The sequence below is a fragment of the Theileria orientalis genome, chromosome 3 (assembly GCF_000740895.1).
Source record: "Theileria orientalis strain Shintoku DNA, chromosome 3, complete genome".
Classification (NCBI taxonomy): Eukaryota; Apicomplexa; class Aconoidasida; order Piroplasmida; family Theileriidae; genus Theileria; species Theileria orientalis.
The window spans coordinates 1,929,076-1,940,354 of NC_025262.1; the positions used below are offsets into that span (position 1 = coordinate 1,929,076).

Here is an 11,279-nt window from a genome sequence, read left to right on the forward strand (position 1 = left end):
TAAACAATATAAATTAAACGTATTATTCACAAATTTTGAGTATAAAAAGTGTATATAATTATATATTGTAATCAGTGTAAAATAATTTAAGAGAGAATCACAATTTATAATTTATTATTATTTAGGCAATTTTTTATTATTTTTAGTTAAATATAACTTATTAACTTTTATTCATAACATTTCTTATTAAAATTAGTGAATCAAACATTATTTCATTTATTTTGTCTGTAATCAATACAACCCATTACACAGCACATTCACATTATAATAATTACAACAAATATTATATTATTTATATGATCTTTAATATCTAAATAAATAATTACTCTTAACCTAATTTATTAGTTTAATAGAACTTAATCTTTTAACTAAAAAATTGAACAACATAATAATGTGTGTATGTTTTGCAAATTATAAGCGAATCATAGAATGTTTAAATTAATTTGGGTTTTATAAATAAATACAATAAAAAAAATATCCCGTGATAGTCAAATAACTTGAATGACCCAAATCAGCCAAATATTAGCCGTTGCTGATGCATGCATGGGATTCCATTAATGGAATAATTACACATTTATTTGGATTGATAAGATTTGATTTATTATATTTAATATTTTTTTATATTTAATAGTAAATTAAATAATCCTTTTAATTCAAGCCGAATAAAAGCACGATTTGACGCTGGAATTATATCTAGCAACACAGCCAATAATTTAACGCTAACTAAGGCCGATTTACCATATAACAGTAAATATTTAATCGTAAATACCATCATTTTAATAATAAATAAGCTGTTTATTGTTGATATTCGGTATTTTTTGCATTTAAGATTTACACACTTTTTAACACAATCGTGTCAAATAATTTAACAAACCTGAACGTATTAAGCGGAAAAGCCTTAGAACATTAACATGTCTAAGACTACATCTTTGAAACAAATAAAAAAATCTACAAGTGAGGTTTTAACCACAATTCCGGAAGATTCCATCAATGATGATTCCACAAATTTAAAAATGAATATCGGCGCCAATTCATTGAAAAAACAGGCTCAAACGACTGGAAATATCAACAAGGAGTTGAATAAATCAACAACTTTGATACCTAAGGGAGAAACACAATTAAGATCTGTCGATTTCCTGCACACTGTTGGGAAGCAAAAAACCACAACCCTAGTATCAAAGGTAGGCGATATTACATTATTATGAACAATTAACACATCTTGAATACTAAATTAATAATAATTTGTAGAGAAAAACACTAGTTCTTGATTTGGATGAAACCTTGATCCATTCATCTTTTGAGCCAATCGAAAACTACTCATTCACACTACCAGTAAGTTCTTAAATAAGTGAAATAGTTGCAAAACTACTTAATTAGTTCAACTAAATAAAAATATTCATTATAACAGCGTTTAATGAAATAATATAGATAATGCAAGATGGTGTGGAGAAAAAGATATACGTGGGCAAAAGACCATTTGTCGACGAGTTTCTGAAGACAACATCTAAAATCTATGATATCGTGATATTTACTGCAGGGTTAAAATCTTACGCAGACCCAGTGATAGATCAACTAGATGTCAATAAGGTGTGTAAAAGGCGTTTCTTCAGGGACAGCTGCATTTACTTTAACGGATACTATATCAAAGATTTAACAATCGTAACAAAATCGTTAAAGGATGTTATAATAATTGATAATTCACCAGCTTGCTACTGCTTAAACCCGAACAACGCAATACCAATTCTGAGCTGGTTTGATGACTCTAATGATATAGAACTGTTCAATTTATTGCCACTACTGGATCATCTATCGAAAGCAGACGATGTGACCAAAATACTATCAAATTTAACCAAAGAAGGCTTCGAAATAGATGAACAATGAGTGCATCAACACAGCAACAAAGGGTGGATTATATTTGAAGATAATCCAATACAAAATATAATAATAAACAAACTAAAGTAATGTATAATAAATAATAAAGATACACATAATACAGTTTACTTTATTTTAATACAATTTAGTATTAAGTGTGGTATTATGTGGCAATAATTGTACTGAATAAACTAAACGTAAATTTTCAATGTAATTAATTATTATATAAATATAAAATGGACGAGGTATTTTCATATTATAATTTATTAAATCAACTAATATCCAATTTTATACAACTAATTAGCATAGTAAATAACCATTATAAGAATTGATTAGAAAATTAGTTATAGATAATAAAATTAAATAACAAGTAATTTTAGGTTAGAATCCCACGTAGCTTTAAACTTATTGACGAGTTAGAACGTGGCCAAAAGGGCTTTGTAAGTGATGGTGTGTCATTCGGATTGGAAAGAGCAGATGACATATCATTGACTAATTGGTCCTGTACAATCCTAGGATACCCAGGGGTATGTTGTAAATAATTAATGCTAGTAGTCACATATACTAAAAGGAACAAGATAATAGTATATGACACATATGGGTGCAGAGTCCATAAAATCGTAAATATATGACAATAACTATTTTTTCAGACAAATTTTGAAAATCGTATATATTGTTTATCAGTAATATGTGACAACGATTACCCAGATAAACCACCTAAAGTCAGATTCTTAACTAAAATCAGTTTAACGGGCGTGGATTCCAAAGGAACCGTAAGCATAAATGATATTATTTACACAAAAAATAGAGAAAACTAACTCTATAGCCTTATACTATTGTGGAATCGATATATTAATAGATTATTTATAAATATATGTACCAATGGACTTCGATAGCCATCGGTATTATGACACACTAATCGAACATAGGTATTGCCTGATTATTTCTCTACACTCAAGTACTGGAAGAGACAATTATCAATAGAAGCAGTGTTAGTTGATATACGACGCCAAATGTCCAACCACATTAATAGAAGATTACCGCAACCAGAAGAAGGTGTAACCTACGAATAAATTGTTCTCAACAGTTAATCATTATCTTTAAACTTGTTAATTTTTTTGAATGTTAAATACACAAATAAAAAGAAATTTTATAGAATAGTTACCAAGAAACGTAAGGAAGAGTAAAAGTGTATGGCGTTAATAAATGAGTTGACCCATAAGTAAATTTATGGAAAATAATGTATATTAATTGATGTACGAAAATAATATTTTAATAATTTAATGATTTAAGTAATTTAAAGTTAAAATGTCAGAAGATACAAGTAGTACAGACGTTATAAATGAGAATGACAAAGAAAGTAGTAAAAAGGAGGAAAGTAAGAATGAAAAAGAGGATTCTACAAATTTAAAAAAAGTAGAAGAAGAACATACAGAAAATATAGATAATAAAAGTAAAAATGAAGATCACACAGGGGATGTGGAAGACCCAGGAGGAAATAATGAAGAAACAGAGTCGAAAGAAGAAGATGAGGAGATATTAAGCCTGTTTTTGAACGAAATAAATACAATAGGTAAAAATTATATAAAAAAATGGAGCAAAGAGTTAAATATATAAGAAATAATGACAATTGGCATTGATTAGGAGCTAATATTAAGAAATAAATAGTAAACACGAGTGAAAAGATAAATAATAACGATTTAGATAAGCTAGGGAAGGTGGAATACGATAACAAAAACATTAACATGGATCCAAATCAAATATGTTTAAGACTAACGTCGCAAACGTTCTCAACGCCATACCAAGTAATGCAACTGAAACATGACGCAACGGACGAAGAAATTAAACAAAGATACTACAAGGTAAAAGGATTATATTAAAATAGATAAGAAGTAATGAAAAAGTGAATAAAGAGTTATGATAATAAATGTGTAGTTGAGTCTGTTAATTCACCCGGATAAATGCCAAAACGATAAAGCACCTCAAGCATTCCAAGGTAAAATTGAAACTAATAGATAGGAAGAGTAGTAAATAAATAAGTATGGAACAGTAGAAAAATAATAAAAAGGAGTAGTTAGCAGAGTAATCAATGCGTTTTAGTGCTCAAGGACGCATACAATGAAATGAAAAAGGAGGACATAAGGGAAAAGTATAAGGAGATATACGAGGACGCAAAGGCAGTGGTGTACAGGCGGCACAAAATAAAGCCAGACACGACGCAACTAGGTAAAAAATAAGTAAAAGGCAAATAGATAAGCAATTAGCAATAGCTAGTTAAAGCAACGACAGCATATTATTGAAAGCAGTAACGCAATTGGCAACTGACTGAAGCTAATGTTAATTCGTAGAGTTGTACGCAGCAGGAATGAACATCGACCTGAGGAAATTCGATAGTGAAATAGAAAAGGAGTGTGTAAGCATCCTAAATAAGCAGAAGGAGAGGAGAGAGTACGCGGAAAAGTGCATCCAGGCGAACATACAGTACGAAAAAAACGTAAGAATTACAAATATTACTACCACCATCAGTACCATGATTACTACTACTACTACTAATGCTACTACTACTAATGCTAATACTACTAATGCTAATACTACTGTTACTACTACCAGTACTACTATTATTAGCACCAATAACAGTACCAATAATGTGGATATTGACTAATGATTATGCAGATACAAAGTAACTTAATGGATTTGGAAAGAGAAAAGTTGAATCAGCAAGTGGAGTGGGACAAAACGAGAGATGTACGTGTGAATAGTTGGAAACAATTCCAGGTAACAAAGACATACAAGTGGATATATAGATGGATACACTTCAACAGATATACAAGTAGATACATTAAAACAGCCACAAATAGATAAAAGTATATGGCAGCTTGTAAATACATTAAGTAACTATTTTGTTAAGTATGCGACAGTGTTACTGAATACTGTAAAACACTATGGTATAATGTATGAGATTGTGAGATAGTACATGAACACGGGAATGATGAATTTTTAGAATAAAATAGACTCGAATGTTGTAAAAATTAATAAGTTTAAACCAATAGTGACAAAGAAAGAGAATAGAGACGAGTATCTATTGAATAATAAGTCGATAATATTGACACAAGCAGATAGATTAAATAAAAGGAAAAAGATAGTAAACACAGAAGGATATAAACAGAATTGGAAATAATATAATAAAATAAATAGTATATGGAAATAAATAGGAATGTGTAATTAAATAAATATGTTAACAAATAAATATGTGATTAAGTAAATATGTGATTAAGTAAATATGTAATTGTTAAGCAAGTAAGTACGGCATTAAGTAAATATGTAAACAAACAAATAAATAAATAAATTATTAAGTAATTGTTAATCAAATAAGTAAGATAACAAATGGGTAAGTTGGCTAGCAGAAAGTTAAAACTGAAACAAATTATATTCGGATTCTTAAAAAGGGACCGATAAATTCATAGTTTGCTAGTAAAAAGTAGAGAAGAAGGAAGCTGAGAAAAAAAACAAATCCAAAAAAGAGACCAAGATAAAGACCACGGTAACTAAAACGCCTTACACGAGTGACCTCAACGCCATCAATGTCCATTACGTCGAGAAGAACGTGTCCGTGACTGATGGGCCGACTGACCTTGAACTTTAGACCCCGGTAGAGGTTGGAAAGCTTTAACACAAGCTGCTCGTCAGTCTCAAAGTCGTCAAAAGCTTGAAAGTCCCAGGAGTCCTCACCAACCCTTAAAAATTGATACTTCCGGCAGTCGTCAATGAAGTCAACCATGAGAGAAACCCTCCTGTCGTAAGTGTAGTAGACGTGAATGGAATTAAAATCTTTACTGCTGAGTCTGGAGAGCATGTCGGAGCCGATTTTGTTGAAACTCTTGTACTTGTCGAACAAGTTGTTGGAAAACAAACGGTGTTCAGAAAAACCCTGACCCAAGTCAGGAGTATAAATCACGACCTTAAAAACACCAACAAATTCAAACATGGATTTGATACCCCTGTTAGTGCCCTCAGATTGGAAAAATCGAATCTTAGAGTTGATGATAGCGTTCAATGAGATTAGCAAGTTAGGAAGCTCAGACCTCGAGAATGAATCACCAATGACAGAAGACACTTTGGAGTTCCGTAACTCGTCGAAGGAAAAGTAGGCAGTGGCTTTGCCTAAAGACGCGAAGCCGACAACCAAGGGGTTCTTGTGATTTAAATTATAGTAGTAAACTTCAACAGCATCGAGAAGACTGTCGTTAATGTCATAAACAAACGTGCCAGAGTTCACCAGAAAAAAGTAAAAGTGATGGTAGTAATCCCTCAAAAGGAATTTTAAAAGACCGTCCTCTGGCCACAAACCATCATCGTATTTAATCTTAAAAGTAACCTTCTCAAAGGAAGGACATTCCTCGAAAGGTTCAATAAAAACAGTGATTTTGGCATTACCAGATGTGTAAGATTTGTTTACACTAACGAGTTCGATTTCCTCCATAGCGAAAATAAGCAAATACAGTTAAAAAAGATCAACTGTATATCAAATATGGAATATAATGGTCTGTTGAGTGAGAGTCCAGCGAATAAGGAAAGATAGGTATGATAAAAGTGAAATTTATGTGAACAAAAAAATAAATAAAGCTATGAAACTAAAGCAAATTACGGAAATGCCTTATCAACAAAGTTAATATAGAACTTGCATAAATAACATAAATATAGTTCCAATAGTAAACAATATTCGCGTTAACGCCAATACACATCAATTAATAGATCACGAATTTATGCACATACACATAATAATTAGGTCATATCAATCCGTATAACCATGTATAACATGGATCTAAATATAATTATTTAAATTTTAGTGTTTTAAATCAATAAACTGTAAAATAGTAGTAAACCCAGTAACACGTAAATGGTGATGTGTAAACAAAATTTACCATATATAATCACGAGGGTTTTTTAAAAATAAATAAACTGTCTTTGAAGCTAGTGATTTTGTAATCTACAAACTTGTATAACTATTGCAAGTTAAATTTTTAACAAACTTAAGGTGTATCAATACAACATCAGTTAAATACGGGAGGTTTTACACATTATAAAAACACGATATTTATGTATCAAATTGCCATTTAAGGGCTTTGTTATGTAAAATGGCAACCATTGACTTGGAGAAAAAAAGTGGCAATTACGGATTTCCAAAAATTTCTGTAGAACTTAAAGCTCATGAACATGATAGCAAGTTTAAACTGTACAGACACAATCTTAATTCGTATTCACACCAGCACTTTTTCTGTTTTAAATTCAAGGGCCTGATTAAAATCCTGTTCGCCTACGACGCATTTAAAACAGACAAGGTTATTTTTATAGAGGCGTACTTTAGCAACGACAATTCAGATGAACTTGTCATCTTCGGTTTCGTCACTACAAAGAATGTAAGAAAGTATTTCAGATTTAAAGATTTCGCAAACGGCAAAATATCAGATATATCCAAAGACTACATATCTGAGGATCAACTGAGAAGAGAGTTAGAAAGGGATGTTGCTTGCGTAACACCTCAACTCACAGTGGCTGAACGCGATGCAATAGATATCTACTACAAAACTGGTGTTGACCCGTACAAATATAACGGGAATACTATCTATTCTTCGCACAATAACTTTAATGATAACTACGAATTTGTGCAATACAAATATTCAAGTTTCGCCAAGATTATCGAGGGAGAATTCACCATCAGGTACATGGAACTTAAGGTGAAATTCATTGGAAATGTGAAAGGCGAGTATTGCAACCAGGTGCTACTTTACGTCTCAAGATCAAACCCGAATACTCCAATCATGATAGCGTTTGGTATAAGCAGCAAAGAACTGAGATACATATTGTTCTCAGAGTTTGTACAAAAAGACGAACTAACGGTTAATGTATCAGCACTTTCCAAGATTGATGTGAACGTCGACCCTAAGCAACTAAACTATTTAGTGGAAGGCGAATTATTGAGTCTGTTGTACCAGTTCAACACAGAAATAAGCGGTCTAACGATCATTAACACAAAAAGACATGCGTCGTACGACAATGTTATGGTATCCGAAAACCCAGCGCTAGGCGAGTTTCAAAGTTTCACCCATAAACCGGTTTCCGAATTTCACCATCTTCTTATAGAGTGCGGCTATTTGCCATTTACTATGAAAGAGTTTAACCCATCTGACTACGCGTTCGACAACCTACAACATGTTGTTCTGTATTACAGTATTGCAACCAACGCCAACATACCCCTGATGATAGAAATAGTTACCAACGGATGCAATTTACACGTCTCGGAAGGCTTTGAACCAAACCTGTCAGAATTCTTCGTACTTAAACAGATCCTTGAAGTTTCAAAGTATTACGACGGATCCACTTTGTCCGACGACTGGAGCGTCACGTACGAAATGGCGAATCTGAAGACGAAGGACGTTGAGGGGAAACTGAAGGAACTGCTGAGGATGTATGTAAGACCCATGGAGCTAATGCCCAAGCCCAGACGCGAGTTGGGAGCCCTCGTAGTGGTGACCTGCATCTTAGGATCAGTGACACTAATTGCTGGCTTGGCGCTTTTAATGCCCAGATGGTCGAGAATGCTTTCGAAGCTGGTTAAGAAACTTTATCACATTCACTAATCTATCTGTATCGTGCACAACACTTACACACATACTGGTAATTCACATTAAATTATTACTTCACTTTACACGTGTATCCATTCTCTCTTAACAGGTCTTGAAGATGATACAGTTCACTGTTCGAACTCCTCACCTTAATAGTCCCCGTGCCCGTACAAGAGTGCGTCAGTATGTTTCTGTCCAAATTTACTGAAATAACGTGCAGTTTGCAGGAATCACAAATCTTAATAAGTTGCGTTTCGCAAGCGTCGGATTTCAACCCGGATAACTGAATCACAAACAGGCTAACGACCTTCGAAATGTCGTCCTTAACGCTGGCAGTGTCACTGAAAGCACCAGCAGTTACGGAGTCCCTACCCATGACATAATTGCTTTCCGAATTCACAGACATAGAATCGTTCGATCTCATTCTTTTGTTGACCCAGCTCTTCGATTCAGAGTCCCTATTGCTGCCAGCAACTCCGTTGACGTCGTAGATAGGTTCAACACTCAGATTTAGGCGACGCTTGTTGCTCACTTCACTTGCGCCAAATATATCAACATGGCTCATTCCCCTCATACGGTTCTCTCTTCGCATCAAGTAGTTCGACTTCACAATTTCCCTAATATCGTTTTCGGTGATCGCCGTACTAACTTCCTTAGTGTTCGAGTAACCACGGCAATTATCTGCCCTTTTATCCACTGATTCACTCACCACATATTTGTCCGAGTGGTATTTTCTGAATTTTGCTGTCAAGAAGTCACGAACACAGCGCTCTGAAGAGAGCCCCGCGGGCTTTGTAAAGTCGTTGTAAACACCGTAGGATCCCTTATCGGCAGAATTTTGGGACTCATTATCGTTTATGTTACATTTTTCAGAATCATTTTCGTCATCTTGGCAGTAGTCATAGTCCAATTTGAAAGATAATTCACTTTCAGTGTCCACATTGGGGACGTTGTCGTCAACTTCGTTCTCTGCGTTAAAATCGCCAGAATCATCAGTTTCATCTTCTAAATTATTTTCAGGATCAACGTAGGACTGTTCTAATTCTAAATTGTCAACTTCAAAAGGCAGATTCTCATCTGAACTTAATGCGGCCATCGTAAACCAAGGGAAATCCTAAACCAGATCCAATAATATTTAAGTTTTAAAAAATAAATGAAAAATAAATTAATATTAAAAGTTCTGATTTGAAATGTGTACAATTTTTAATAACTTTTATTTGGGGCTCAGTATACAACACCAGATACATAAATCATACCCCCAAAATATCGCATATTGAATTGAAATTGATATTTTAGTTAAAATTTGGGTGTAAAATGCCGTACAATATTTTTCATAGTTCAAATAGTGTAAATTATACTCATTATTGGCAAATTCGCTACTATTCCCTCAGCACAGATTGAATTTGGAATATACCCATAAATTGCCTCTGCAATGGCAATTAGACCGGAGCATTTGGCTCCTCCGGAAATTGTAAGTTGAAATTGGTGTAAATGTCTCACAATGTAGTACTATGGCGAGGAGGAATCCCGTAAATACTCAGCAAATTCCCGAATTAGGGAAATCCAAAGCCAAATGTCGGAAAGAGCACTGGAGATGTTGCTGTTACCAGAAGTAAAAATCACAAATAGATCAGTTACATACACCCTATAGGCAGTATATATATATTTTTATGGTCTAGCACACTTAACAAATGATAATATGCCCGGAGTTGGGGTTGAAACATGACCTGTCAGGATGAGTCGAGCTTAATTCTGGATATCGGATGCGGAACAGGCATAAGCGGCGAAGTAATATCGAGTTTTAACAACTTCTGGGTCGGCCTGGACATTAGCGAACACATGTTGCGTAAGAGTTAAATAAGATAAATATAAGATAGAAAAGGTGGTAGTAATATAAATATGATAAACAAAAATGTATCAATTAACAGACGAATCCTTATTTAATACCAACGGGAGCGGTGACATGATACTGTGCGATATTGGACAAGGGTTCAACTTTAGGCCGAACATGTTCGACGGAGCAATAAGTATCAGCGTTATCCAGTGGCTATGTATATCAAACGATAAGTCGCAAGAGCCATATCAAAGACTGACAACATTTTTCAAGTGAGTGTTTAGTAGAGGACTTCAAAGTTAAGAATTAAATACGCAGTTAGTGGAAAACTGCAACAGAAGGAATAGTAACCACGTGTGTTTAGATGGCTCTACAAATGTTTAAACTATAACGCGAGAGCATGCCTGCAGTTCTACCCAGAAAACGCAGAACAGTTGGAAATGATACTGTCAGTAGTTAATAAATGCCACTTTAACGGAGGATTGGTAGTGGATAATCCAGACTCAGTGAAGGCAAAAAAGTAAGTAGACCTATTCATAGTAGGCATTTGTTGTATTGAATTGTGATGATTGGTATTAGTCGTATAAGATGGATTGATGGTTACATAGGTACTATCTGTGCATATGGACAGGAATTGGAAACGTACAATACAAGTTGCCAGAGTCTATAGTCGACGAGGAAGGAGAAGAAGGGGAAGTGGAAATACTTAAAAACGTAAACAACAAAAGAACTAAAAAGAAACACAAGTTAAACTATAAAGACAGAATCATAAAGAAAAAACAACAGCAGATGAACAGGGTGAGTATGAATGATTAGTAAGTAAATAACAACCTGCAGGGGTTTCAAATAAGGCCGGATACGAAGTACACAGGAAGGAAAAGACCAACATCGTTTTAAAAGTAACGTCTCAACTTAAAATGTAAAATAAGCATATAAGCAATGTAAAATAA

The 11,279-nt window shown here is 33.7% G+C and overlaps 6 protein-coding genes across 6 annotated transcripts; 4 read left to right on the top strand and 2 right to left on the bottom strand.

Moving 5' to 3' along the window:
* Window positions 1-911: 911 nt before the first annotated feature.
* Window positions 912-1,881, top strand: TOT_030000852 (RNA polymerase II carboxyterminal domain phosphatase; the record flags this gene model as incomplete). The annotated part of the gene is made up of 3 exons (XM_009693595.1): window positions 912-1,181; window positions 1,249-1,332; window positions 1,429-1,881. The coding sequence occupies 3 exons, from the start codon at window positions 912-914 to the stop codon at window positions 1,879-1,881; spliced, it is 807 nt and encodes a 268-aa protein (XP_009691890.1).
* A 227-nt stretch (window positions 1,882-2,108) lies between these two features.
* On the top strand, window positions 2,109-5,050 carry TOT_030000853 (ubiquitin-conjugating enzyme; the record flags this gene model as incomplete). The annotated part of the gene is made up of 11 exons (XM_009693596.1): window positions 2,109-2,117; window positions 2,253-2,399; window positions 2,523-2,645; window positions 2,802-2,928; window positions 3,188-3,445; window positions 3,541-3,734; window positions 3,808-3,868; window positions 3,973-4,098; window positions 4,221-4,366; window positions 4,546-4,647; window positions 4,874-5,050. 11 exons carry the CDS (start codon window positions 2,109-2,111, stop codon window positions 5,048-5,050), a joined length of 1,470 nt encoding a protein of 489 aa, XP_009691891.1.
* Window positions 5,051-5,296: 246 nt separating this feature from the next.
* On the bottom strand, window positions 5,297-6,352 carry TOT_030000854 (hypothetical protein; the record flags this gene model as incomplete). The annotated part of the gene is made up of 1 exon (XM_009693597.1): window positions 5,297-6,352. One exon carries the CDS (start codon window positions 6,350-6,352, stop codon window positions 5,297-5,299), a length of 1,056 nt encoding a protein of 351 aa, XP_009691892.1.
* A 655-nt stretch (window positions 6,353-7,007) lies between these two features.
* Window positions 7,008-8,510, top strand: TOT_030000855 (conserved hypothetical protein; the record flags this gene model as incomplete). The annotated part of the gene is made up of 1 exon (XM_009693598.1): window positions 7,008-8,510. One exon carries the CDS (start codon window positions 7,008-7,010, stop codon window positions 8,508-8,510), a length of 1,503 nt encoding a protein of 500 aa, XP_009691893.1.
* A 55-nt stretch (window positions 8,511-8,565) lies between these two features.
* Window positions 8,566-9,591, bottom strand: TOT_030000856 (conserved hypothetical protein; the record flags this gene model as incomplete). The annotated part of the gene is made up of 1 exon (XM_009693599.1): window positions 8,566-9,591. One exon carries the CDS (start codon window positions 9,589-9,591, stop codon window positions 8,566-8,568), a length of 1,026 nt encoding a protein of 341 aa, XP_009691894.1.
* Window positions 9,592-9,927: 336 nt separating this feature from the next.
* On the top strand, window positions 9,928-11,226 carry TOT_030000857 (methyltransferase; the record flags this gene model as incomplete). Its single annotated transcript, XM_009693600.1, has 7 exons — window positions 9,928-9,966; window positions 10,003-10,107; window positions 10,230-10,341; window positions 10,424-10,601; window positions 10,694-10,849; window positions 10,938-11,127; window positions 11,167-11,226. The coding sequence occupies 7 exons, from the start codon at window positions 9,928-9,930 to the stop codon at window positions 11,224-11,226; spliced, it is 840 nt and encodes a 279-aa protein (XP_009691895.1).
* Window positions 11,227-11,279: the final 53 nt, after the last annotated feature.